Source organism: Rattus norvegicus, chromosome 1 (genome assembly GCF_021556685.1).
Source record: "Rattus norvegicus strain SHRSP/BbbUtx chromosome 1, alternate assembly SHRSP_T2T, whole genome shotgun sequence".
In the NCBI taxonomy this organism is placed as follows: Eukaryota; Metazoa; Chordata; class Mammalia; order Rodentia; family Muridae; genus Rattus; species Rattus norvegicus.
The window spans coordinates 258,454,610-258,481,910 of NC_141534.1; the positions used below are offsets into that span (position 1 = coordinate 258,454,610).

Sequence of the window (27,301 nt, forward strand, 5' to 3'; positions counted from 1 at the left end):
CCCTGTAGAGTTCTGTTGTCCTAGACAGTGGTTCTTCAGGTGGTCCTGAGCCATCTTATATTGATGTATAAATCAATGAGCTGTGGACCATTGAAGACAGCTTGGGAGCCATAAACTTCAGGGGAATAAATTCTAAGTTGTTTTTGCCTCATTTTTGTTCCTATGTCTGACTGCTGTTGGTCATAGCAGGAAGGGGCCCATGTAGAAAAGGCCCAGTCAGCATCGGTGGAATCTATCCCTGAAGTGCTAGAGGAGTGCACATCCCCTACTGACCATTCTGACTCTGCCTCTGTCCATGACATGGATTATGTCAATCCTCGGGGCGTGCGCTTTACCCAGTCCTCCCAGAAAGAAGGTAGGTACTCTCTGGAAGGCTCTGCCCGTTCATCTACCCAATCCTACCAGATATTTTATCTGAGCCTAGAGCAGCTTCGATGAAGGCAACTATCACCTGTGAGTCGATTTTCTAGACAGGAAATGATATCAAGCTATAAAACTATTGGCATGGGGTTGGGGATTTGGCTCAGTGGTAGAGCGCTTGCCTAGGAAGCGCAAGGCCCTGGGTTCAGTCCCCAGCTCCGAAAAAAAGAACCAAAAAAAAAAAAAAAAAAAACTATTGGCATATAGAACTTTTCCCTAAATCATTCAGAGCATTAGAGAGACTATAGGAGGAGAGGGAGAACAATATAGAACTTAGGCCTTTTAAGAAAAATCCTTGGTTTTGATTTCATCCATTAATTTCTTTGGAGGAAATTAATTTCCTGAAATTGCCACAGATAAGGGCTAGAAGATGGCTCAGTGGGTGAGATTACTTCTCTGCAAGCATGAGGACATGAGTTCAAATCCCTTGTACCCATGTAAAGAGCTAGGCATGGCTGCACGTACCTGTAATCCCATCATTGGGGTTTGCAAACATTTGGGTCTGGAGAGTTTGCTGAAACAATGAGTTTCCAGGTCAGTGAGAGATCTATTTAAGCCAATAAAACAGAACAATAAGAGGAAGGCATCTAACATCCTTTGTGACTTCCAAATATACATTCTCAGTCACATACACCTGCACACCATACCACACCTGCACATGCATGCACCAAACACATCAACACACCAACACGGCACAGGTTTTTGCCATGGATAACACAGACCCATATGCTATCAAGCAGCTGGGGTATGTCTTAATCTTCATGTTCTCTTCCCACCTTTTCAGGCACAGCTTTGGTTCCTTATGGTCTTCCTTGCATCCGTGAGCTCTTCCGCTTCCTTATCTCCCTCACAAATCCACATGACCGCCATAACTCTGAGGTTATGATCCACATGGGACTTCATTTGCTGACAGTAGCTCTTGAGTCAGCCCCTGTGGCCCAGTGCCAGACCCTCTTGGGTCTCATCAAGGATGAGATGTGCCGACACTTATTCCAGGTAAGACTGGGTTGCCCAGAGATCTTGGTTGTTTTTTGAGATTGAGAAGCCACTAGAATATGATTAGCTTCCTTTCAGTTGGCCAGAAGCCACAGTAAAAGTTCCCATAGCTCTCCAAGGACTTGAAGAAGGAATGGCTAAATCAAAACCCAGTCTTGGTACATATCTGTAATCCAGCACTTGGGAGGGAGAGGCAGGAAGATAAGCAATCCAAGGTAATTTTCAGCTATGTAGTGAACCAGCCTGAGCTACATGAGCTCCTATCTCAAACAAACTAACAAACAAACAACAAAATAACAAAAACAAGCCAACAAGATGGCTCAGTGGTAAAAGGATGTACCATCAAGCCTGATGTGCTGAATTGATCCTAGAAGGTGGAATGAGAGGAGTGTCTCCTTGGGATGTACCTTTTCATGTGTGCCCTGCTCCCCTCCTACACAAAAACAAATAAATGGAAAATAAAGTTTGTTTTTGACAAAAAGAAAAAAAGAGTCTCTGTTAGTTGAACTATACCCAATCTCAGAAACCTCATGGCTTCCCACTCTGATCCCCAGCTACTCAGCGTAGAGCGGCTGAACCTTTACGCTGCTTCCCTACGAGTGTGCTTTTTGCTCTTTGAGAGCATGCGGGAACACCTCAAGTTCCAGTTGGAGGTAAGTTTCTTGACCTTGGAAAGTAAACCAAAAACAGTAAACTACATGGCATTATCAATGGAGCCAGCTCAATGAATCATGCTTTAGATGGGTTCTTATTTATTCTCAACCACAGCTTCCCCTTCTTTCATGCCTCCCAGTCCCTCTCACCTCCCCTCTCCCTCACATCCACTCTCCCCACCTTCCCATTCCCATCTCAGAAAGAGCAGGCCTCCCAGGGAGATCAACTGAACACTGTACAAAAAGATACAGTAAGACCAGGCACAAGACTGGGTGAGCTAACCCACTAGGAGGAAAAGAGTCCCAAAAACAGACAAAAGAGTCAGAGACACCCCCACTCTCACTATCAGGAGTCCTCCCAAAACACCAAGCCAATAACCATATCTTCAGAGGGTCTAGTACAGAGCTATGCAGGCTTAAAATTGCTGCTTCGGACTGGGAACCCCTGTGTGTCCTGCTGAGTTGATTGCAAAGACCATGCTTTTCCAGTGTCCTCTACCCCTCTGGCTCCCACAGTTCCTCCTCCCCTCTTCCACTGTATCTCAGGGGAGGAACCCAGTGGAAAATCTGGGCTCTCTCTCCACCTATTCGGCTGTGGGTCTCTGTATCTGCTCTAAGCCAGGGGCAGCCTCTCTGATGAGAACTGTGCTAGGTACCAATCAATGAGATCTATGTGTAGAAGATTCTCAATCATTTCTTTGACCCTTTTTTTTTTTTTTTTTTTTTGCCAGTGTGTGTAGTTCTACAGTAGGTCTCTGGCCTATCCAGCCTCCAATTCCTGATCATCCAGGCAGTATTGGGTATGGGCCCCCTCTCATGGGATTGCCTCAAATTACACAAGCCATTGGTAGGCCATTCCCACAGGTTCTGTGCCACCGTTGCCCCTGCATATCTTGCAGGCAGGACAGATTGTAGGTAGAAGGTTTTTTGGCTGGGTTGGTGTCCCAGTTCCACCACTAGAAGCCTTGCCTGGTTACAGAAGATGGACAGTTCAGGTTCTGTGTCCTCCATTTTTACGAGTCCTCTCTAGGGTCACTCTTGGAGATTCCAGGAAGTTTTCACTACACTAGGTTTCCATATCACCACCACTACCCCCCAGTGCCCTCCAGCTCCAGTCATCTCTCCCTGAACTGTCTCCCTCCATCTACCCCCACACGATCCCTCTGCCCCCGGTATACTCACAAACTCTATCTCCACTTCCCAGAGAGATCCATTTGACCCTCACTCGCTCACACACCCACCCCAGCCCTCTTTGTTACTTAGGCTCTCTGGGTCTGTGGAGTGTTCATGCATCCTTTACTTAACAGCTGATACTCACTTAGAAGTGACTGCTATCATTTTGTCTTTCTGAGTCTGAGTTACCTCACTCAGAAAGATCTTTTTTCTAGTTCCATCCGTTTGCCTGCAGATTTCATGCCATTGTTTTTAAAGGCTGAGTAACAAATACTCCATTGTGTAAGTGTACCACATTTTCTTTTTCTTTTTCTTTTTCTTTTTTTTTTTTTTTTTTTTTTTTGGTTCTTTTTTTCGGAGCTGGGGACCGAACCCAGGGCCTTGTGCTTCCTAGGCAAGCGCTCTACCACTGAGCTAAATCCCCAGCCCCGTACCACATTTTCTTTATCCATTCTTCAGTCGATCCAGGTTGTTTCCAGTTTCTCACTATTCTGAATAATGCTGCTCTGTACATAGTTGAGCAAGTGTCCTAGGATGGAGAGTCCTTTGCGTATATGCCCAAAAGTGTTAGGTCCGGGTTTTGAGGTAGACAGTTCCCAGTTTTCTGAGAAACCACAAAATTGATTTCCAAAGTGGCTGTACAAGTTTGTACTCCCTCCAGCAGTGGAGGACTTGCTCCCATCCTCCTTGCTCCCATCCTCGCCAGCACGAGCTGTCGCCTGTGGTTTTGATCTTAGCCATTCTGAGGTCCAAGATAGACTCTCAGTCATTTTGATTTTCAGTTCCCTGATGGCTGAGGATGTTGAACATTTAAGTGTTTCTCAGTCATTTGAGGTTTCCTCTGTTAAGAATTCTGTCTAGATCTGTACCCTATTTTTTAATTGGGTTATTTGGTTTGTTTATGTCTAGTTTCTTTAATTCTTTATATACTTTGTATAGTAGCCCTCTGTCAGATGTGGAGTTGGTGAAAATTTCTCCCATTCTGTAGGCTACTGTTTTGTTCTGTTAATGGTGTCCTTTGATTTACAATAAGAAGTGTTTCTGTTTCACGAGGTCCCATTTGTTAACTGTTTGTCCTATTGCCTGCGCTCTGTTCAGGAATCGTCTCCTGTGCCAATACATTCAAGGCTGTTTCCCCACTTTCTCTTCTATTGAGTTCAGTGTATCTGGTTTTATATTGAGGTCTTTGATCCACTTGGACTTGAGTTTTGTTCAGGGTGATAGATATGGATCTATTTACATTCTTCTATATGCAGACATCTAATTACATTAACATCATTTGTTGAAGATGCTTTCTTCTGTTGTGTATTTCTGGTTTCTTTATTAAAAATCTGGTGTTCGGGGTTGGGGATTTAGCTCAGTGGTAGAGCGCTTGCCTAGGAAGCGCAAGGCCCTGGGTTCGGTCCCCAGCTCCGAAAAAAAGAACCAAAAAAAAAAAAAAAATCTGGTGTTCATAGGTGTGTGGATTTAAGTCTGGGTCTTCAATTTGATTCTATTGACAACTGTCTATTTTTATGCAAATATCACACAGTTTTTATTACTGTAGCCCTAGCTTGAGATCAGTGATGGTGATAACTCCTGAAGTTCTTCTAGTATTTAGAATTATTCTGGCTATCTTGAGTTTTTATTTTTCCATATGAAGTTAAATATTGTTCTTTCAAGGTCTGTAAAGAATTGTGTTATAATTTTGACAAGAATTGTGTTGACTCTGTAAACTGCTTTTCTAGGATCTCTATTTTTGCTGGGTTAACCCTACTTATCCATGAGCATAGGAGATCTCTCTTCTTCACGTTTTTTTTTTTCCAAGATTTGAAGTCATTGTCATTCAAATCTTTCACTTGTTTGGTTAGAGTTACCCCAAAATATTTTATATTATTTGTGGCTATTGTGAAGGGTGTTGTTTCTGTGATTTCCTTCTCAGCCCATTTGTTGTTTATATATAGGGTTTTTGTTTTTGTTTTGTTTGTTTTAGTTAGTCTTATATCCAGTCACTTTGCTGAAGGTGTTTTATCAACTGTAGGAATTCCCTGATAGAATGTTTGGGAGTCTCTATCATATCCTCTTCAAATAATGGTTCTTTGACTTCTTCTTCTCTAACTTGATCTCTTGCTCTCCTTCAGTTGTCTTCTTGGTCTAGCTACAACTTCAAGTACTATATTGAATAGATACGAAGAAAGTGGACAGCCTTGTCTTGTTCCTGATTTTAGTGGAATTGCTTTGAGTTTCTCTCCATTTAATTTAATGTTGGTAGTAGGCTTTTAATTATTTAAATAAAGTAAAATTGCCTTTTATGTTCAAGAATGTCCTTGTATCCTTGATCTCTCCAAGACTTTTGTCTTAAAAAGGTGTTAGATTTTGTCAAAGGCTTTTTCAGCATCTAGCAAGATGATCTTGTGGGGGTTTTTCTCTCAGTTTGTTTATGTGGTGGATTACATTGATTTTTCAATGATGGACTATCCCTGAGTCTCTGGGATGAAGCCTACTTGCTCATGGTGGAGGATCTTTTTGATGTGTTCTTGGATTCGGTTTGCCAGTATTTTATTGAGTATTTCCATACATTGTTTTTTTTTTCTTGGCTTTCTTTAAGGGATTTGTTTTTTTCCAATCCAATTTTTTGTTTGTCTTTTCCTCAATTTAAGAGATTTAATAATTTCCTCACTAGAGACCTTTATCATCTTCATAAAGATAGCTAAGATCTCTTTCTTGTGCTTCAGCTGTGTTAGACTATTCAGGGCTTGCTGTAGTAGGCTAGCTGTGTTCTGGTGGGGACATATTGCCTTGGCTATTGTTGATTGTTGTTTTATGCTGGTGTCTAGGCATCTGGGTTTATGGTGATTATAACTCTAGGTGCTGTTTTCTGAATTTGTCTTTGTTGAATGAATGGGTGAATGAATGGGTGTTTTGTTCCTTGGTTTCTGTTTTCTCTCAGATTTTCTGGCCAGAGTGGCCTGTTGTTGAGCAGGGGTCCCCAACAAAGTTGTGGGCTGGACTTTTGGCAGCTAGCATGGCCTCTGGTCCAAGGAGAGGCTGAGATGGGGAATTGGGGACAGGGTGGGAGGAGCATGGAGAAAAGTTGGGCAGGATTCAGGGACAAGCAGCCTACCTGGACTTTTGGTGGCTGGAGCGTCCTCTGGTTGAGCAAGGAGTCTCTGCCCACATTGGGAGCTGCAACACCATGTTGAGGAAGGGAAGGGTTATTGGGGATAAGGTGGGGGACTCTGAGAGAGTGGGGGAGGTCCGCCACTGGGTGGTCTTTCTCAAGATAAGGATTTTTATGAGCTTCCTGTAGAAGGTATTTTTGGCTTCCATATTTTGTATCATTGCTTAGCCTTCATAGTAGAATAGTTAAGAGGATCCCAGACAAAAATGTTTGACTCTAATGTAGGAAAGCCCATAACTGGACATGACAGCTCATGCCAGTAATCCAAGCACTTAGGAGGCTGAGGCAAGAGGATTCCTGTGAGTTGAAGGCTAGTCTGGGGTACAGAGCAAAACAGTCTCAAAAAAAGGAGTGGGAGAAGAATCCAAATATGAGGACTAGCAGAGATCTTACCATGAATGGGGCAGCTTTTCTGCATAGGAGTTCTTATAAATCAAATCAGCATTCCTGCAAAATTGGCAAAAGGAAGTCTAAATAAGACTAGGGTAGGCTTTATAGACAACACATAAAAAAAAAGACAGTAGACAACTTCTTTGAACCTTATGGGGGACATTGGAGGGGGCATATATTATTGAGGAGAGGGATCTTTTGGTATCTCTCAATTCATGCCTCCTGTGTGGGCTTTCCCTCCTGTTTAGTGTTGTTCCAACTTTCTCTTCCCATCTCTTTCTCAACTTAATGGCTATCGCTGGGTTGCTGTTGGCAGATGTACATCAAAAAGCTCATGGAGATTATCACTGTTGAAAACCCCAAGATGCCTTATGAGATGAAGGAGATGGCGCTGGAGGCCATTGTGCAGCTCTGGCGCATCCCCAGCTTCGTCACGGAGCTCTACATCAACTATGACTGTGACTACTACTGCTCCAACCTCTTCGAAGACCTCACTAAGCTGCTGTCCAAGGTGCTGAGCATGGTCGCCGCTAGGAATGGTCAGGAAATCTCCCCCATGGTAGCAATGATGGTACAGAGAGCAGGGCACTTCAGAGGTGGGAACAGGAGTGAGGAAGGCATCTGTAAGAGCAATGGCAAACATTAGTTGTTGGGTTTTTGGAAAAACAATCAGGTGAAGTATATTCCTACCTCAAGTCTAATGGATCTGTTTACTTTCCAGAATGCCTTTCCTGTGTCTGGCCAGCTTTATACAACACACCTGCTGTCTCTTGATGCCCTATTGACAGTTATTGACAGCACTGAGGCTCATTGTCAGGCCAAAGTCCTCAACACCCTCAACCAGCAAGAGAAGAAAGAGACAGCCAGACCTGGCTTTGAGGCAGTGGATGGCAGCCCAGACACTTACAAGTGTGAGAAGCGTCTTGTATTGTTCTTTTTCTCTCTTTATTTTTTGTCTTTCCTCCCCATCCCAAGCCCCCTTCCCTTACCCTTCTTACTTTGTCTTGAATTTTTCCTATCAGGGCTAGTGTCCTGTATAAGAACATGCAGCTCTTTTTGGCTTGGGACTCAACCTCTTTTACAATACTGCCTGACTTCCTACCCATAAGTCTTCATATTTTTCCCTGTTACCAGCTGAGAGAGCAGCCAGTGATGGGAAAGCCACAGGAGTGCCCTCAGATGCTCCAGGCCTTCATTTTTCAAGTGGAGGGTGGTTGTCAACAGAACATGGAAAGCCAGGGTGCAGTGATCTGGAGGAAGCTGGTGACTCTGGGGGTAGGTACCCAGTGTCCATGACTCTAAATGCCTTCGACTAGAGGGTTTAGAGAGGTGGAACATGGGGAGGAATGGGAAAACAGTGCCCTAAGGCCGCACCTGCAAGGACCCTGGCAGTTCACCTTGTTTTAAACCCCAGAGAAGGGAAAAAAAACAATTAGAGTCCTAGAAGGTAGGATTTCCAGCAGGTAGGAGGCCAAGGACACGAGAATGCATGAGACTGCTTCTTTTTGCTGAGGGAGCATCAGTGACCTTACAGAGGCCTTACGTGTTTTTCTCCTTCCTTCCATCCTAGTTGACAAAAAGACCACCAGGAAGCCACCTCGATTTTCCTGTCTTCTGCCAGATCCACGGGAACTAATTGAAATTAAAAACAAAAAAAAGGTACATGCATCCACCCTTATGTGGGTGTCCATCCTCTGTAGAACTGGCTTGTCTCAGAGGATGCACATGGGGTGATTTTAGCAGCTCCTTATATAGCTTCCAAAACTAGTCTCTAGGTTTCTCTGGGACTGTGGAACTTCTCCCTCTTCTTGAAAAGCATTTCCTTACACCTGACCTGTACTGTTGTTGGCCCCTGAGCAAAGCTACTTCAGCCAACAGCCAGATACTCCTAGTGGTAGTGACAGAAGCTCTAGAAGCTGCTGTCATTTGGGTCAGCAAAGGTCATCTCCAGGTCCAGCATAGCGACTGGTAATAAAAGGTATTGATATTTATTCTGGTACTTTAGTAAAGCCCAAATAATGGTTTGTTAATATTGTTTTTGTTCTCTTCAGTTGGAAAGTCTCATCATTATTGTCCTCCCTACTTTTTTCTATTGTCTTCCTTTTCCTTTTCCCAGCAGGAGCAGGTGTCAATTATAAATAGCTTCTTGATTAGGAGAGAGATATTTTTGGTTTTCTTAACATAAAAACTTGTAGTTAATCCTTTCTTCCTCTTATTGTCAGATATACGCATTTGATTGCAAGTCTGTGACTAGATATACAGGAAGCAGAGAGATCAGTTTAGTCTGCTTTGTCCTTCACACCCAAGCAAGACCTTAAAAAGCAAGACAATCTGAAAAGGGAAGGTATATCAACCAAGCCATGACATAATGCCAGAGGTGGCTATAAAATTGAAGAGAAGAACTCACTAAGCTGCTTACTCTCCATTTCTCCAATCTCTCACTTGAGGAAGCCCTCAAGAAGGAGTGGGAAGGCACTCCTAATCACTGCCAGTGAGATGGGAAGACAGTCTTAGCCAGGAAATTAATTAGAACCATTTTCAAAGAACTCAGTAGGTGAACAGCTATAGGCTGTGATAGACTGTGGCCTGCCTTGTTTCACTTAAGGCCACAGCAACTTTAATACCTCTCGTCTTTGTCTTCTAGCTGCTGATCACTGGTACAGAGCAGTTCAACCAAAAACCAAAGAAGGGGATCCAGTTTCTGCAGGAGAAAGGCCTCCTCACCATCCCAATGGATAACACAGAGGTAGCCCAGTGGCTCCGAGAAAACCCTCGGCTAGACAAAAAAATGATTGGAGAGTTTGTGAGTGACCGCAAAAACATGGACCTGTTGGAGAGTTTTGTGAGGTGAGGAGGAAATAAGCAATGTGTGGACTGGAATGTCACTGAGTGATGGTGGTTCCTTTAGCATGCATGAATGTCAAAAAAGAAAAGAGATATGGGGGAGTGCAGGGAAAAGAAGAAAGGAAGAAGGAAATGTCTGGGGGACAAGCATTCTTCCCTTAACAGAAGTCTGCCAGTTCCTGCTGATGACCAGCTCACATAATATTCTTGCCTCTCCCTATGATCTATCTTTTAGACCTGAAAGGGACTCAGGCTTTAGGAGTACCCCACCCCCACCCCTGTGTTCCAGTAGAAAGCAGTGCAGAGGAGAATAGGGCAGGGTTCTGAGGGGTGAGGTGTCTAGACGAGAATTTTACTAATGTGGTAAAGCTAGGAATTCTGTTAGAAATGACCAGGATGTGCCACTCCTGTGCCAGAGCCATCAGATTCTTCTGTTCTAGTAAGAGAGAGTTATGAAGACTGTGACTGACAGCCTGATCTAAACAGTTCAGTGTCTTCAGCCTCTTCATTCTGTTTCCTTTCTCTCTAGCACCTTCAGCTTCCAGGGTCTGAGGCTTGATGAGGCTCTCCGCCTCTACCTAGAAGCCTTCCGTCTGCCTGGGGAAGCGCCTGTTATTCACAGGCTGCTGGAGGTGTTCACTGAGCACTGGAGGGTAAGTCTTGGTGTCAGAAACTGGGTCAAGGACCCTTGATCAGGTTGAGGGATTTTTTTTGTTCCCTCAGCTAAAAACCTCAGCGATTGCCTCCTATGAAGGTTGAGAGCCATACCAGTGGGCTTTTCCATGTAGCACCTTCTATTAAGGAATTGGCCATTTTCTGGGTAATGCCCCCCTTGTATACCAACACTGGCCAGTGGGTTGGTAGTAGTAAGAATTTAATTGGCCAGAAAAGGACATTAACACAGATGAAGTCTTTGCTTTTTCAGAGTTGTAATGGCTCCCCATTTGCTAATAGCGATGCCTGCTTTGCCCTGGCCTATGCTGTTATCATGCTTAACACTGACCAACATAACCACAATGTTCGCAAGCAAAATGCACCCATGACCCTGGAGGTAAGCTTGGGTTCCAAACAAAACAGAAGGTCCAATGCAGCTTCGAAAGTAGCAACAAAGATAAGGAAGGTTTCCAGTATATGTGGGAGACAGAGTTCTGTTAAAGGAATCAGGGAGGGGTCACCAGTTCAGAAGAGGTACTGGGGTGGAAAATGGGTTCTTTGCCTTAATTGTTTCCAAAGTCCTATTTATCACAGACTTAAGGAAGGAGTCCCTTGGGTAGTATACAGCATTAACACAAGGGAAACATACCGGTCTCTCTCTAGGAGTTCCGCAAAAACCTGAAAGGTGTGAATGGAGGCAAGGACTTTGAGCAAGACATCCTGGAAGACATGTACCATGCCATCAAGTGAGTCTGTATGGAGGCCGGTGTAGTGTCTTCGTTAAAAAGAGAGACACTCGGGGCTTCCTTTTCCTGTTTTTAGAGTCACATCACTATAATGATTCACATGTCCTGGATTTAGCTTTGAGACTCACCTGGGCACCCTCATCTGTGACAGCTCATTTCTTATTTAAAAAAGCCTATTCCAAGCTTAGGGTCTATACACACTGGCCCTCTATGTTACATGTTTAAATATGTGTTTGGTACTAGGGATTGAACCCAGGTCCTCACGTAGGCTAAGAATGTGTTTCATTACAGAGCTACATCTCCAGTCCAAACTATTCCTCTTATATGAGCTAACATGACCCTGTTTCCTGAGCCCAAATTACCTGGCTTCTTGAAGAGCTCACAAAATTTATTTTCTGGTTGGTAGAGAAATCAAGATCAGCACAAGAGGGTAAGGCTAGAGTCAGAGATAGGATACTTGGTTGTTTTGTTTTTATCTTGAGTCAGAGCCTCATATAGCTCTGTATTTGCCTCAGACTTGCTATGTATCTGAATCATCTCCTTGCCTCGGGTACTAAGTGCTAGAACTATGGGGATGTGCCTCCTCCCTCAGCTTGCTCCTTCTAAGAAGTCTGGAAAAGTGGGAGTTTATGCTTCCACCCAGAAAGAATGTGAGATCTCAGCGCACATCTGTAGATTTCAGATGGGACTTTGAGATTATGAATGTATTCATGTTCTCCCTAGTCCCTGTGCTAGGGTGGAAACAGATCACTTAGCTGCAGCTGCAATGACCTCATGAGTACAAGATGCCTCTATAGGTGAAACCCCTTTTCTTAGTTTGGAAGCAGTGTGATCACAGGAGTGTGCCTAGCTTTTCCCTTCCCTCTGACAGGAATGAGGAAATTGTGATGCCTGAGGAACAAACAGGTCTGGTTCGTGAGAATTATGTGTGGAGTGTGCTGCTTCATCGAGGTGCTACCCCTGAGGGCATCTTCCTTCGTGTACCCCCTGGCAGCTATGATCTTGACCTCTTCACTATGACCTGGGGCCCCACTATTGCTGCTCTCTCTTATGTGTTCGATAAAAGCCTCGAGGAGACCATCATCCAGAAAGCCATCTCAGGCTTCAGGTAGCCCAGCTTTGGCCTTGGTCTTCATGTCCTTGCATCTCACTGAGTCAATGTGGGTTGCCCATGCCTCTTTGACTCCTGATTTACTTTCCCCAGGGATTTCTCCTGGTTTTCTGGAGGGAGGCTGGAGCCTGGGAAATCTCAGTCTTAAACAGGCTGAAGTTAAAGGTTTCTTTCTATGAACCAATGGGGAAGAACCAATGGAAGGCTACTTAGGAACATAGAAGGGTTGAGTGGCCTTTCAGTGACTGTTTCTGTGATGGGGTGACATTACAGGAAGTGTGCCATGATCTCCGCCCACTATGGCCTCAGCGATGTGTTTGACAATCTCATCATCTCTCTGTGCAAATTCACAGCTCTAAGTAGTGAGGTGAGTTGGAGCAGGAACTGTGCTTAGAGTCCCAAAGGAGAGTGAGCCTCAGCTATGGAAGCTGCATCCACCATATGTACCTCATGTAATGGGATGGGGGAGGAGATACCATAGGAAAGACCTTCATCAAGTTGACCTTCCCCACTAAAATTGTAGGGGAACAGAAAGATTCTTGGGAACAATAGGCAGAGAGATCTAAAAGACTTTTCTTTGCACACATGAGCCAACCCTGCCTCTTTACAACCTCTTTTCCAGTCTATTGAGAACCTGCCCAGTGTATTCGGAAGCAACCCTAAAGCCCACATTGCAGCCAAGACAGTATTCCATTTGGCCCATCGTCATGGTGACATCCTTCGGGAGGGCTGGAAGAATATCATGGAGGCCATGCTGCAGCTCTTCCGAGCCCAACTTTTACCGAAGGCTATGGTAGAGGTAATTCTTGATAGAACATTCAGCATTAGCAAGTCAAAGGCCTAGCCTTCTGTGCTGTGTAGAGGATATGCTTGCCACTGTTCACTAAGAGCACCTCAAATGTAATGCTACTGAGAGAAGCTATAAAGGAAGGCTGGTAGAAGTCAGTCACCTCTTAGAGGGGACACAGTGGGAAATGGACTGTCTACAGGAAGAAATCCAGAGAACTTTACTTGGCAGGAAGCACAGGAATGCAAGTGATACACACAAAGAAATGGTTTTTTTTTTTTTCTTTTCTTTTTTTCAGAGCTGGGGACCAAACCCAGGGCCTTGCGCTTGCGAGGCAAGCGCTCTACCACTGAGCTAAATCCCCAACCCCGACTTTTTTTTTTTTTTTTTTTTTTTTTTGAGACAAGGTTTCACTTAGCTGATAGGTTGGCCTGAACTTGCTCTGTAACTCCTGTCTCAGCCTCCTCAGTGTTGAGACTCCAGGCCTATTCAACCACAATTTCCACATAATTTCTTTTCATTATTTTTTAAAGATTAATGTGTATATGGGCATTTTGCCTGAATATATGTATGTGCATACCTAGTGCCAATGGAGGTTACAGGAGGGCACCAGCCTACCTGGAACTAGAGCTATAGATGATTATACCCCACCGTGTGGGTGCTGGGAACTAAACATAGGTCCAGCGCTCTTAGTCTCTGAGCCACCTTCCATACCCTAGAAATAAGTTATTCTTGCTCTACTTTTTTCCAGGTAGAAGATTTTGTGGATCCCAATGGTAAGATCTCTCTACAGCGGGAGGAGACACCATCAAACCGGTAAGGGCAGATCAGTGGCTGAGAGCCTTGGGAGAGGAGGTATTCAGAATGTTGTTCTGACCAGGACATGCATCCTTTTCCTACAGAGGAGAGTCAACAGTCCTTAGTTTTGTAAGCTGGCTGACACTGAGTGGTCCTGAGCAGTCCAGTGTCCGGGGCCCATCGACAGAGAACCAAGAGGCCAAGCGAGTAGCCTTGGACTGCATCAAGGTGACTGCCTGTCCACCTCTCAGGAGAACTCCTAAAACAATGTGGCCCTGTGAGCTGGAGTATAATCATCTAGGGGTTGATCAAAGACAGGTCTGCCCTCTCTCCCTGGCTCTTCCTTTGTTATAGATCCCTCTTTCTTGTGTCCCCTCTAGCAATGTGACCCAGAAAAGATGATCACAGAAAGCAAGTTCCTCCAGCTGGAATCTCTGCAGGAGCTCATGAAGGTGCAGTGCGGAGGCCTGAGAAAGGCAACGGGGCCAGGGGCTTCAATTTCTGCTGGGACACAGCCAGTGGCTTCTCTTTCATTCCTACTTTCCCTGCTGGTGTCCTCTAGGCTCTGGTCTCGGTGACACCAGATGAAGAGACATATGATGAAGAAGATGCTGCTTTCTGTCTGGAGATGCTGCTAAGGATTGTGTTAGAAAACAGGTAGGGGGGTTGGGGATTTAGCTCAGTGGTAGAGCGCTTGCCTAGGAAGCGCAAGGCCCTGGGTTCGGTCCCCAGCTCCGAAAGAAAGAACCAAAAAAAAAAAAAAAAAAAAAGAAAGAAAGAAAGAAAGAAAACAGGTAGGAGGGGGCAGGTCAAAGCAGTCCTTAGCAGACCCCATATTAGCTTGTGCTGAAAGGCTGATAGCCATCTTACTGAGTGGGAGCAAGAAACAAGTGAATCTATGAGCAGTAATGGGGAGCTTGTGCTTGACTGCTTAAGGCATAATACCCATGAACTGTGAGAGGCCTAACAGACTTTTGGCTCAGTGGCTTGTCCACGACTGAGACTGTCCTTACCCTTTATGATTTTAGGGACCGTGTGGGCTGTGTATGGCAGACTGTTCGAGATCATCTATACCACCTGTGTGTTCAGGCACAAGATTTCTGCTTCCTTGTGGAGCGAGCAGTGGTAGGGCTGCTACGCCTAGCCATTCGGCTACTCCGAAGAGAAGAGATTAGTGGCCAGGTAAGCATGTGCATGTAGGAAGATGGGCAAGTATGCAAGGGACTAAGGCCACAGTATCAGCTGTGGATATGGCCTGAGGCAGAAAGGACATTTGGTATAATGTAACTTTAGCCCAGTGACTAACTCGGGGCTAGCACAATCTCACAGGTGGCGTTGAGGGTGAGCTGGAATGGTCTTAGGCATTAAGCAAGTAGCACCTGTCTAGGCTCCTTGAGGTCTGCTGATAGGGTTGGGCTGCTGCTTATTCTTACATTTAGAACCCTAAGGGTAAGATCTCAGGGTTCAACAATGAAAAATAAGCATGGAATGATAGTTAGATTCAAAAGTCATAAAACTTAAGACATACACAGAAGCCATATTTCTTTTTTTTTTTTTTTCTTCTTTTTTTCGGAGCTGGGGACCAAACCCAGAGTCTTGCACTTGCTAGGCAAGCGCTCTACCACTGAGCTAAATCCCCAACCCCAGAAGCCATATTTCCAAATGACATTATGAACATATGGAAGTTGAAATTAGCAAATGTAATTTCAGGCTGAAGAAAGAGGCAGCCCAGCCATTTAGAACACTTGCTTCTCTTGCAAAGGACCAGGGCTCAGTCCCCAGCACCCACATGGTGGCTCCAACTATCCATGCTCGTGTTCCAGAGGATCAAGTGCCCTCTTCTGACCTCTACAGGTTCCAGGCATGCATATGTGGCATATACATACATGTGGGCTAAACACATAAAAGGAGGAGACTGGGCAGTGGTGGCACCTTTAACACTCAGAAGGCAGAGGCAGGTAGATCTCTGTGAGTTTAAATCCAGCCTGGTTTACAGAGTGAGTTTCCACGACAACCAGGACTGAACAAGAAATCCTGTTACTTGAGGATTAAAAAAAGAAGAGGAAAAGGAGGAGGAAGATGAAGATATAGTTTTAGCCAGACATGGTATTGCATCCCAGCACCAAAGAGGCAGAAACAGTCACAGCCAGATCTCTGGATTTGAGGCTAGCTAGTCACATAGTGAGACCCTGTCTTTAAAAAGAGCAATTCCGGGGTTGGGGATTTAGCTCAGTAGTAGACACTTGCCTAGGAAGCGCAAGACCCTGGGTTCGGTCCCCAGCTCCGAAAAAAAAAAAAAAGCAATTCCAGGCTGGGCATAGTGTGCGGCTCACACCTTTAATCCCAGCATTCAGGAGGCATAGGCAAGTGGATCTCTGTGAGTTCAAGGTCAACCTGGTCTACAAATCAAGTTCCAGGATTATCAGGGCTATTACACAAAGAAACACTGTCGGGGGGGGGGGGGGGGGGGAAGCAGGACAGCAAGCAACGTGCACAGAAATTCTGCCACAATAAATAAATAAATAAATAAACAAACAAACAAATAGATAGATAGATAGAGCTGCGATTCCACATTTCACACTAGATAGATAATCAGGCATGATGACTCACTTATATAACAACAGCATTCAGGAGATAAAGACAGACCGATCACTATGAGATCATGACCAACCTGGACTTCTTCATGAGTTCTAAGGTAACCAGAGCTACTAGAGCTGTCTCAAAGAAAGAAAGGGCCAGGCTTGGGGGCACAGGTTTATTTCTTTGTTGTTTTGTTCGTTTATTTCAGGATAGGATCTCACTATGTACCTCTGGCTGTCTTAGAACTTACTGTGTAGACAAGGCCAGCATCAAACTTACAGAAATCCTGGCAACACGGGTTTTTAACCCTTGCAGTTGGGAGGTGGAGGCAGTCAAATTAGGAGTTCAAGGCCATCCGCAGCTCCATAGTCAATTCAAGGGCAAATTCAGACCCTGCCTCACCAGAGGTGGTGATAAACACCTTTAACCCCAGCACTCAGGAGGGAGAAGAAGGATCACTGTGAGTCTGAGGGCAGCCTGGTCTACTGAGTGAGTTCCAGTATAGCCAAGACTCTACAGAGAAACCCTGTCTTGAGAAAAAAAAACAACAACAACAAAAAAAAAACAACCTGTCTCAAACAAACAAACCTAAAAGCAATACCACTTACAAGTACTCCTTTCCAAACATATAGATAGCATTTGTACACTAAAAACTAGGAAACACAGCTGGGCATGGTGACAAGGGCCTTTACTCCAGGACTCAGGAAGCAGAGATAGGCACAGTTCTGCAATCCCAGGCCACCTAGGGCTACATAGTGAGATCCCGGCTTATACATAAATAACAAAATGTTAATCAAAGACCCCTGAGTCAAGAGGCCATGTCATGAATTAGAAGACAACACAATTAAGATGTTAGTTCTCCCTTCAGTCAATATATAAATGCAGTGCAACTCTCTGTAAATATCCCAGCAAAGATTGGTGACATAGCTTACTCTAAAGCAGAATGAAAGGCATGGACCCTACAATAGCCGAACACTGACAAAGAGTGAAATGGGAAGGATATTCTACCTTGTTTCTTGTGTTCTATTTTTAATCATTTTGCATGGATAGGTAGGTGTGCATAGGTATACATGTGGAAGGCAGACAACAACTTGCAGTCCTGGGATTTGAATTCAAGTTATTAAGCTTCTCTGCATGATCCTAAATTACTCTTTTCCCTCAAGTGTTTGCACACCAGCTACAAAGTGGAGCTGCTAAGGATATAGAAAGATAATGAGCTCCTCCTGCTCTCTGCAAGCATCTGTTACTGTACAAGCTGCTGACGGGACTGCAGAGCCTTGGCAGTGACGGGGCAAAGATGAGGATGCCTGCCCCAGCAGCAAGTGACAGCTGTGGTTTGTTGTGATTGGCTCACCCTCAGGATAGGTCTAGGTCATGGTGCAGGAACTGATGGAAGGCTTACTTACTTAACCAGTTAGGTTTTAGGTTTTAGGTTTTAGGTTTTAGGTTTTAGGTTTTAGGTTTTAGGTTTTAGGCTTGTTTTATTTATTTATTTATTTATTTATTTATTTATTTATTTATTTATTTATTTATTTAGAAACAGGGTCTCACTGGATAGCCCTGGCTGGCCTAGAATCACTATGTAGATCAGGCTGGACTCAAATTCATATAGAGATTCACCTGTCTCTGCCTCCCAGTTGCTGGATTTAAAGATGTGTGCTCTCACCCACCAGGCCCAGTCCAATAAGTGTGTTTGTTTTTTTAACTTTTAACTCAGTATACACATAGTCCATAAGAAGAAGGATTGATAGATTAGACTTCTCTAATGCTCAAAACATTCAATGTATGAAAGCTTATTTAAGAAAGATAAAAAGATATAGCAGGGCTGGAGGGATGGCTCAGCGGCTAAGAGCACTGACAGTTCTTCCAGAGGTCATGAGTTCAATTCCCAGCAACCACATGGTGGCTCACAACCATCTGTAATGGGATCTGATGCCCTCTTCACATAAAATAAATAAATAAATCTTAAAAAAAAAAGAACAGTAGAAAATGTTTGCAAGTCATATATTTGAGAAAAATATCAACATGCAAAACAGGTAGAAGATAGAGACAGATATTTCACAGATAATATCCAAATGACCAATAAGCAATGAAGTAGCCATTAGGAAAATGCAAAAATAACACACTAAACAGCTAAAATTAAAAGTGATAATACCAAATGCTGGCAAGGATACAGAGAAGCCAGATTATTCCTATATTTCTGGGGGAAATAAAAGCATGGCTACTCTATTGGCACTTCATTATAAAACTGAATATTCACAAGCCATGCAACCCAGCAAATATACTTTTGGGCATTTATCCCAGAAAAAAAAAAGGTTCGTTTTAGCTTTAAACTGTGTATATAAATATTCATTGAAGCTGTATTCATCAAAGCCAAAAGCTGGAGTCAGCCCTGATGACTTCCAATAAGAGAATAATTGTACAAACATACCATGGAATACTATTCGGCCACTTAAAGCAACAGACCTGATGCGTAAACACATGGATGATGTCCAGGTAGGGAATTCAGTTTCAAAAGATAGATAATTCCATCTAGATAACATTTTGGGATTCACAGAACTTTAGAAGTTGAGGACACATTGCAAAGGGTTAGGAATGGGACAGGAGAACAGGATTGGGAAAGTGGCTATCAAGAGGCAGTGTGAATCCCAGGGTGTAAGAACTTATGGATGGACAACCATACCCAGTGATAAAATTGTGTACAATACACACATAGTACACACAGGAATTCATGTAGAATCAGGGCGCACCTCTGCAAACCAGTGAGTTATGGTGAATGCTGTCTTTGCCGCCATGTTAGACTTAGTTCGGCGTTAGACTGCCTTTGGGATAAACTGGGCAATGTATACGGATGTTGACTTTATACTTTATATAAGGAACCTCTTTATGCGTTGTCATAACTATACCAATATAAACAAAGTGAAGCAGAGCCAAGGATGAGGTTTAGCTGTAGAGAACATACCTAACACACACAAGGCCCTGGGTTCAAGTCCCAATGCTCCAAAAGAGGAGAAGCCAAGGCCAGACCAGGAACAACTGAGTCGGAGGCAAACTCTCCTCAGTAGTCTAAATGGCTAATGGAGATGATTAGGGAGGAAACTATCTATGTTCTTCCCACTTCCTACTCCCATCCCAACCCAGGTCCTGCTCTCTCTGCGCATCTTGTTACTGATGAAGCCCAGCGTGCTGTCCAGAGTCAGCCACCAGGTCGCTTATGGGCTGCATGAACTCCTCAAGACCAATGCTGCCAACATCCACTCGGGTGATGACTGGGCCACTCTCTTCACATTGCTGGAGTGCATTGGCTCAGGCGTGAAGCCTCCAGATGCTCTACAAGCCACAGCCAGGGCTGATGCTCCTGATGCTGGTATGCCCTTTCCCAGGGAAATAAGCAGTTAGGACTCAGCAGCTGCTATGGGAAAACAAAACACAGGTTATTACCATCCAACAAGTTAAACACACCTGGTCCCTGCCATCTGCTTCTAGATCTTCCTGTGCCTATTGGCTATCCCACAGGCTAGACAGCATAAAGGCAAGTAGGCCGTGCAAGAAGGCTATCAAGCCAAGTTCCTACTGTCATGAAGAAGACCATGGTATAGAACCATATGTCCTTTCCCTGACGGCTGCTTCTAGTTGCTGTCAGAAGCCCAAATTAGCCTCCTGCCTTATTTGATCAAGAAAGATGTTGTCAGGGTTGGGGATTTAGCTCAGTGGTAGAGCGCTTGCCTAGGAAGCGCAAGGCCCTGGGTTCAGTCCCCAGCTCTGGAAAAAAAAAAAAAAAGAAAGATGTTGTCTGGGCCTCACCCTTTTGGTGAGTGGGCTGAAGTAGGCAGACATGAGAGGAGACACTGGGCCGCAGCACCTTTCTTCTGCTTGTCCTCCTGTTCCATGTCCATCTGAGCTCTTGTTCCCTTTTCCCTGCCTGACTCAGGAGCACAATCCGACAGTGAGCTCCCATCCTACCATCAAAATGATGTCAGCCTAGACCGAGGGTACACTTCCGACTCAGAAGTCTACACTGACCATGGCAGGCCTGGCAAGATGCACCGATCAGCCACAGACGCTGACATGGCCAACAGTGGTTGGTTAGTGGTGAGTCTGCCACCATCCCGGGCGTGTGGGAAGGGTTCTTAGCTCTCAGAGGGGATGCCTGGCTTAGAATAGGGCCCCAGTTTATTCCTGTGCATTTTATAGGTGGGGAAGGATGACATTGATAACTCCAAACCAGCAGCAGGACTCAGCAGGCCAGGCCCTTCGCCCTTGGTCAATCAGTACAGCCTTACAGTGGGCCTGGACCTGGGACCACATGACACTAAGTCCTTGCTTAAGTGTGTGGAGTCTCTGTCCTTCATTGTTCGTGATGCTGCTCACATCACCCCTGACAACTTTGAACTCTGCGTCAAGACCCTCCGCATCTTTGTAGAAGCCAGTCTGAATGGTGGTAAGTTACTTATTGAAGGGGCAGTTGGGGAGTGGGTCAAGTGGAGATGGGAGAAAGGCTGGGTATCTTTGCCCTAAGGCTGTGGGAATGTGACCTTAGTCTGGCTCTGCTCAGGGTGCAAGTCCCAGGATAAACGTGGCAAGAGTCATAAATATGACAGCAAAGGGAACCGGTTCAAGAAAAAGCCCAAGGAGGGCTCGATGCTTCGGCGGCCCCGGGCATCCAGCCAGCATGCCACTCGGGCTGGACACAGTGATGAAGAGGAGGACGAAGGCGTGCCTGCCAGCTACCATACGGTGTCTTTACAGGTCAGTCAGGACGTAAGTATGGCACCCTTTACTTCTTCTCCTGTACCTAAGGCTCAAGACTTGGGTGGGACCAGGGAAAGTCAGAAGTCAGAAGAAATAGCCATTGTGTACTGCCCATCCCCTCAACCACCACCTCCACAGGGTTCCCTCATCTGAAACCAGCTCTAAGTCTTTGCTTACAGTGCATTCGTTTGTAGACAGGGTCTCACTGTGTGGCCCTAGTTCACCTGGAACTCCCTGCATAGACCAGGCAGGCCTCAAACTCAAACTCACAGAGATCTACTTACCTCTGCCTCCCAAGTACCAGAATTAAAGGTGTGCACCATCATGCCTGACGTTAAATGAAATTAATTTATTGGACTCAGGATGTATCTTAGTGGTAAGGTGCTTGCCTAGCATGTGTGAGAAATATATATATATCTTCACTTATTTTATCTGTAATATATATGCATGATACAAAATTCAGAAGATATAAAAGGATAGACTGATAAATTGAGTTTCCATTCACTCCTATAATCCAGCCCGAGTTCCCCTTACAAGAGGCAGCTTCATCTCTAGCATTGTCTGTCCTCCGTAGTTATTAAGTGTCTGTCAGGCTGACTTCATCTGACTGGATGACTGGAGATGCAGCTGCCTTTCAGAATAGCCTTAGGAAGATGATGAAAGGAGGGGGGCTATCCCAGCAGTTAGGGGTGCTTACTGCTCTTGCAGAGGGTGTATAACCCAGCTTCAGTTTCCTAGCAATCATACCAAGTGGCTATAGCTGCTTATAACTGCAGTTCCAAGGACTCTAACGCCCTCTGACCTCTGCAGTCACCTGAAGTCACATGGCTGCACACACATACACATACATTTCTAAGAGTAAGTTGATCTGGGGCTGGAGAGATGTCTCTGCACTTAAAGCACTGACTGATTTCCATAGGACCTAGGCTTTATTCCCGTCACCCACATGGCAGCTCACAAGCATCTGTAGCGCCAGGTTCAGAGGCTCTGGTACCTTCTTCTGGTACTCATGTGCATGGTGCACAGACATACCTGCAGGTAAATACCCACACCATATAAAATAAAAATAATGAAGTCTTTGCAAAAATAGAATAAGTACAGTCAGAAGGCAGAGGCAGGCGAATCTTGGACTTTCAGGACCCTGTCTAGAAAAAAAATTAACTAATTTTTTTAAAAAAAGAAAACCGATTAAAAAATATGTTAAATCTGGCCAGACACTGGTGCCACAGAAGCCTTTCCTTTGTTTTTTATTTTTATTTATCATTGTATGTGGGCGTGTGCACACTCATGTGCACTCAGTGTGAAGGTCAGAGGATGGCTTTGTGAGTCTGTTCTCTCCTACCTGGGTCCCAGTTCCAGGACTGAACTCGGGCTGCCAGGCTTTCGTGCTAAGCATCTCACTAGCCCTGTTTGCTTTGTTGTAAAAACATGAGACTAACACGGGCAGCTGCCGTGACTCAGATGACTTCAGTGTAAAGGTGCTCTCAGCCACGCCTGGTGACCTGATGTCAACACAGAAACCCACAGTGGGAGGAGAGAACCAATTCCTACACATTGTCCCCCCACATATATGTGGCACATATACAAAACCAAAATAAGATTTTGGTTTTAGTTATAGTGAGATTAACAAAATAACTGTATCAGCAGGAATGAAATAGGATCCAAGGTGTCTTTCTCAGAGCCAGAGAGATGGCTCAGCAGTTTAGGAACACTGGCTACTTTCCCAGAGGACCTGGATTCTATTCCCAGTACCCACATGGCAGCTCACAACCCCCAGTCCCAGGGGTCCAGTGCCTCTTCTGGCCTCCACAGGCACAGCATGCTCATGGCACACAAACAAAACAGCTGTGTAGGCAAACGCCCGCACGAAAGTGCCTTTCTCACTGTGATCTCATGGTATTAAGTCTCAGTGCACATGTCTTTTAAAGTGTTCTCTTTTTTAAGTAACTCTTGACGTCTTTTAGAAACTTCTAGGACTAGAACAATGAGCTCAAGTTGAAGAGAGGAATTCGTGAGAGGGGTGGGCACAGCACAGCTTGTGCTGAGGGCCCTTGAAGACTCAGGCGAGGATAGCAGGGGAGGGAGGAAAACGACTGAACAACCTTATTCACATCCTGCACGCTTTCTGATCCCAGTTGCTAGACCTGATGCACACCCTGCACACACGGGCAGCCTCTATCTACAGTTCATGGGCAGAGGAGCAACGCCACCTGGAGACAGGTGGCCGGAAGATTGAAGCTGACTCACGTACCCTCTGGGCCCACTGCTGGTGCCCTTTATTACAAGGTAAATAAACCTGGGGAAGTATGCAGGGTCGAACAGGTGACATTGAAGCTCAAAGGAGCACCAGACCAGAAGTCTGGAAGATCCTGACCCTGCTCTCCCTCTCAGGTATCGCTTGCTTATGCTGTGACGCCCGGCGCCAGGTGCGGATGCAGGCCCTGACATATCTCCAGCGAGCCCTTCTGGTACATGACCTGCAAAAGCTAGATGCCCTGGAATGGGAGTCCTGTTTTAACAAGGTAGGACTCCTTACTGCTCTTAAGAGAAAGTACAGATCACAAGGCAGAAAGAATCAGAAAACCTAGAGCTCCTGCCATCCACCTGCATCAGATCTGCTGTCCTGTGACCATCTGCCCAGGCCCAAGTGACTGGGCTAATGTGACATTGGATACTTACCTACCAGGTGCTGTTTCCGCTACTGACCAAGCTTTTAGAAAATATCAGCCCTGCGGATGTGGGCGGGATGGAGGAGACCCGGATGCGGGCTTCCACACTGCTCTCAAAGGTACTGCTCACCACACTGCCCCCACCTACTCGCCCCATCCCTGCCTTTTCCCACAGAGAAGAGCCAGGTCTTCTCATGGGGCCTAATGATGAAATGTAAGTGCTCAGAACCCCCAGCTATAGAGGCGCCCAGGGGTTCAGGAGGGTTCTGGACTTGAGAGTAACCTCTGATTGAGTACCTACTTGCAAGGTGGGATCAGCTTTTCAGCTTCAGAGACAGCTACCGAAGGTTTCTCCATGACCCTTGGGTTCTAGGTCTTCCTGCAGCACCTGTCCCCACTGCTGTCCCTGTCCACCTTTGCTGCCCTGTGGCTCACCATCCTGGACTTCATGGACAAGTACATGCACGCAGGTTCCAGTGACTTGCTGGTATGTTCTGCCTTCGCCCAGTGCCCATTGACCACTTCCTCTTCCACATGCTGGGAAGACTTGCTGTTTGCCCCTTGGTGGCTGCCTCTGTCTTAACTCTGCCGCTGTCATGGTCCTATTACTGCTGCAGTCAGAAGCTGTCCCTGAGTCTCTGAAGAACATGCTCCTTGTGATGGACACAGCAGAGATTTTCCACAGTGCAGATGCAAGGGGAGGCAGCCCCTCTGCTCTCTGGGAGATCACCTGGGAGCGCATCGATTGCTTCTTACCACACCTACGTGATGAACTCTTCAAGCAGACTGTCATCCAGGGTAGGGCCTGGTCTAATCTTACAAGGAATCCTCCAATCTCAGTTTTCTCTGTTCATGGCGGGTGGACAGAGTAATGATTTCCCATTCGTCATGGCAGTACCTGCCTGTAGTCCCCAGTATTTAGGAGACGAATGTAGGGCAATATAGACTTAGGCTATCTCCTGGTACACTGTGAATGTGAGGCTAGCCTTGACTACTCTTAGAGAGGGGGAAAAAAAAATAAAGCCTGCTGGGTAGCCAGGATCCTGCAGGAAAGAAAACACTGAATGTTGCCATCTGGATTCTCCTTAGACCCCATGCCCACAGAGCCTCACAGTCAAAAACCTCTGGCTTCTACTCACCTGACGCCTGCTGCTGGTGACCCCAGGATGCCTGGCCATCCACCTCCTCCAGAGATACCCTCAGAAGTGGGAGCTTGTGGTGAGTTTCTCAGAGCTGGCCATCTGGAAACGCCTACGCAATGCCCAGTGTGGTTTAGGATTACTGTCAAGAGGGGAACTGGGAGACCAGGAAGGAGCCACAGTGAGAATTCTATTTGCCTGCTCTTCCTGTGGGAAATAGCAGGTCCCGATACACTATGATACCTGCCTAAGGTTTTCAGGCTTGGAGAGAGGACTGAGTCGGGGCCTGTAGTGACTATACAAAGGCTGCCTCTCTGGGATGTAGGAACCATCCAGATCAGCACTGACCTGCTCAAGGAGAGCTGTGAAGGAGGTTAAAGGTAGAGACGAGGTAGCTAAGTACTAAAATGAGTTTGTTTTTATACTGACGGATGGAATGCATTTTGTTATACCTTTATCGTTTAGTAGCTAATTAATTCTATAACTAGAGTTTGTATTTAGAGGCAAAATAAAAACCTAAGCTTTATTTTATTTATGTTTTAATTTATTTTTCTGTATGACAAGAATTTTAAGAGGAAGCTTTCAACATTGTAGCCTGGGAGAGGAGTAGGGAGGGACACAGACTTGGTAAGTCCACTAAGAGGAGTAGGGAGGGACACAGACGTGGTAAGTCCGCTAAGAAGCTTGAGAGTTGTCTGATGCCAACAGAAGTCTGACCACAGCTACTGTGCTCTTGTTACAGACCCGGAGAAGCCCGAGAGCACCAGAGCTGCCAGCAGCAGCTCCCCTGGATCGCCGGTGGCCTCTAGCCCCAGCAAACAGAGTCCTGCCCCAGAGGGACCTCCCCCACTGGCCCAGCCCCCACTAATCCTACAGCCCTTGACCTCCCCACTGCAGGTGGGGGTACCACCCATGACTTTGCCCATCATCCTCAACCCTGCACTCATTGAGGCCACCTCTCCAGTGCCTCTCTTAGCCACGCCACGCCCTACAGACCCCATCCCCACCTCTGAGGTCAACTAAGGCAGCCACTCAGAGGTCAGGACCATTCCTTCCTATCAGGCATTCAAGGCCCTGCTTCCAGTCCCAGGGGCCACAGAAATCTTCAGGCCCAAAGCAAGCTGCTGTTACCACTGCTTGACAGGGGGATGACGATGTTTATAGTCCCTGCTGGGATCCACTCCAGGCTGCGAGGTTCTTCCTCTGCCGTTCAGTCCTGAACTTCCAAGCTGAGAGTGGATGCAGGCTGAACCTGTAGCCTCTGCCTCTGGCCTGGCAGCCCTGGGGAGGCATAGAGCCAACCCTGCTGTGCCAACCCTGCAGTGCCTGCCATGTGCCCCCTGCCAGGTTGGGCATTAGGAGCCAAGCCCGACCTCTCTGCACTTTGTTCCTCTCCCTATCCAGTCCATCAGTCCTGGGCCACTGCCTCCAGTTCTTCTTCCTTCATTAAATAGTTGGTCAGTTTGGAGTCGCTTGGCACCATGGAGGGTGGACAGGTAGGACTCGATGGGGGGTCTGCCCACAGGAGCATGTACATATGGAAAAATAACATTGGACTTTTTATGATATAATAAATGTCTTAGTACCAACACAGTTCCTATCCCTCTGGTTTTCTTTTGCATTTGTGTCAGGCACTGCATTGTTGGGATGTCATGTCCAAGCCTTGCTTGGGCCTTGGAGAAACAGGTAAAGTGAAGCTGAGCATATCACCAGTGAGGCCTAACCACCTGACTCCAGCCATCAGCCAGAGCCTCCTCCCTCCCCCCTGCCATAAAGGACCTGTGTCAGGGACTTGGGCAGTTTCATAACTGCTTCAAGAGAGACACTTTAAGGAAACCTGCCAGGGTCGTGGAGCAGGTGACTCAGAGCAGGTGGAGTTGCCCAGAAATTCTCTTTCCAGTGAGCCTCGTGACTGAGGACTAGGAGTCGTCAGGCTGGACAGGTGCAGGGGCACCTTCCCACTGTTGCAGTCATGTAGTTCTGGACATGGGCTATCAGTCTGACCCCACAACCTCCATCTACCATCCGCCCCAATTGCTCCAATGGGATTGAAGGACCAAGGTATAGGGCTGGTATTCTGCTGGGGATGGCAGTGTGCCTCAGGCAGAGCTTACCTATTGCCTGATTTAGTTGGCTTCCATCTCCAGCCAGTCCTGGGAGGCAAGAGTCTGGGACCTTTGGGCGAGCAGCTAACCTTGCTCTTGTAGCACCTGAGGCTTGATGCCCAGCTCTCTATAATTGCCCAGACTTCCCATGGTTTGTCACTTGCACATTGCCAGATTTTGGAGCTCTAACCTCACTTTGGTATAGAAAAGAGCACCTGGGAAATGGGAACCACCTTTTGTGGGGAAATTCATAAAACCTGAACTAGTTTATCTTTTCATCCAGGTCCAGACCAGGCCTAGTTTCCATATGAATCGGAAGCCTTG

The 27,301-nt window shown here is 45.9% G+C and overlaps 1 protein-coding gene across 15 annotated transcripts in view; it reads left to right on the top strand.

Moving 5' to 3' along the window:
- Positions 1-26,465, top strand: part of Gbf1 (golgi brefeldin A resistant guanine nucleotide exchange factor 1) — a 128,257-nt gene extending 101,792 nt beyond the window's left edge. For 4 of the 15 annotated variants that reach the window (XM_087564323.1, XM_087564327.1, XM_087564321.1 and 1 more), the window contains 30 exons: positions 187-355; positions 1,205-1,416; positions 1,971-2,069; positions 7,109-7,303; positions 7,514-7,703; positions 7,927-8,067; positions 8,363-8,451; positions 9,437-9,639; positions 10,166-10,289; positions 10,562-10,687; positions 10,954-11,036; positions 11,908-12,144; positions 12,421-12,514; positions 12,770-12,946; positions 13,686-13,750; positions 13,837-13,960; positions 14,113-14,184; positions 14,295-14,389; positions 14,761-14,914; positions 19,454-19,679; positions 20,244-20,404; positions 20,507-20,753; positions 20,868-21,073; positions 23,200-23,350; positions 23,456-23,586; positions 23,751-23,852; positions 24,107-24,220; positions 24,351-24,531; positions 24,823-24,951; positions 25,615-26,465. In XM_087564323.1, coding sequence (XP_087420449.1) covers positions 187-355; positions 1,205-1,416; positions 1,971-2,069; positions 7,109-7,303; positions 7,514-7,703; positions 7,927-8,067; positions 8,363-8,451; positions 9,437-9,639; positions 10,166-10,289; positions 10,562-10,687; positions 10,954-11,036; positions 11,908-12,144; positions 12,421-12,514; positions 12,770-12,946; positions 13,686-13,750; positions 13,837-13,960; positions 14,113-14,184; positions 14,295-14,389; positions 14,761-14,914; positions 19,454-19,679; positions 20,244-20,404; positions 20,507-20,753; positions 20,868-21,073; positions 23,200-23,350; positions 23,456-23,586; positions 23,751-23,852; positions 24,107-24,220; positions 24,351-24,531; positions 24,823-24,951; positions 25,615-25,895 — 4,578 coding nt within the window. In that variant the 3' untranslated portion in view covers positions 25,896-26,465. The remainder of the gene's footprint in view (positions 1-186; positions 356-1,204; positions 1,417-1,970; positions 2,070-7,108; positions 7,304-7,513; positions 7,704-7,926; positions 8,068-8,362; positions 8,452-9,436; positions 9,640-10,165; positions 10,290-10,561; positions 10,688-10,953; positions 11,037-11,907; positions 12,145-12,420; positions 12,515-12,769; positions 12,947-13,685; positions 13,751-13,836; positions 13,961-14,112; positions 14,185-14,294; positions 14,390-14,760; positions 14,915-19,453; positions 19,680-20,243; positions 20,405-20,506; positions 20,754-20,867; positions 21,074-23,199; positions 23,351-23,455; positions 23,587-23,750; positions 23,853-24,106; positions 24,221-24,350; positions 24,532-24,822; positions 24,952-25,614) is intronic. The other 11 variants (XM_087564325.1, XM_087564332.1, XM_087564322.1 and 8 more) reach the window with 3 other exon arrangements.
- Positions 26,466-27,301: the final 836 nt, after the last annotated feature.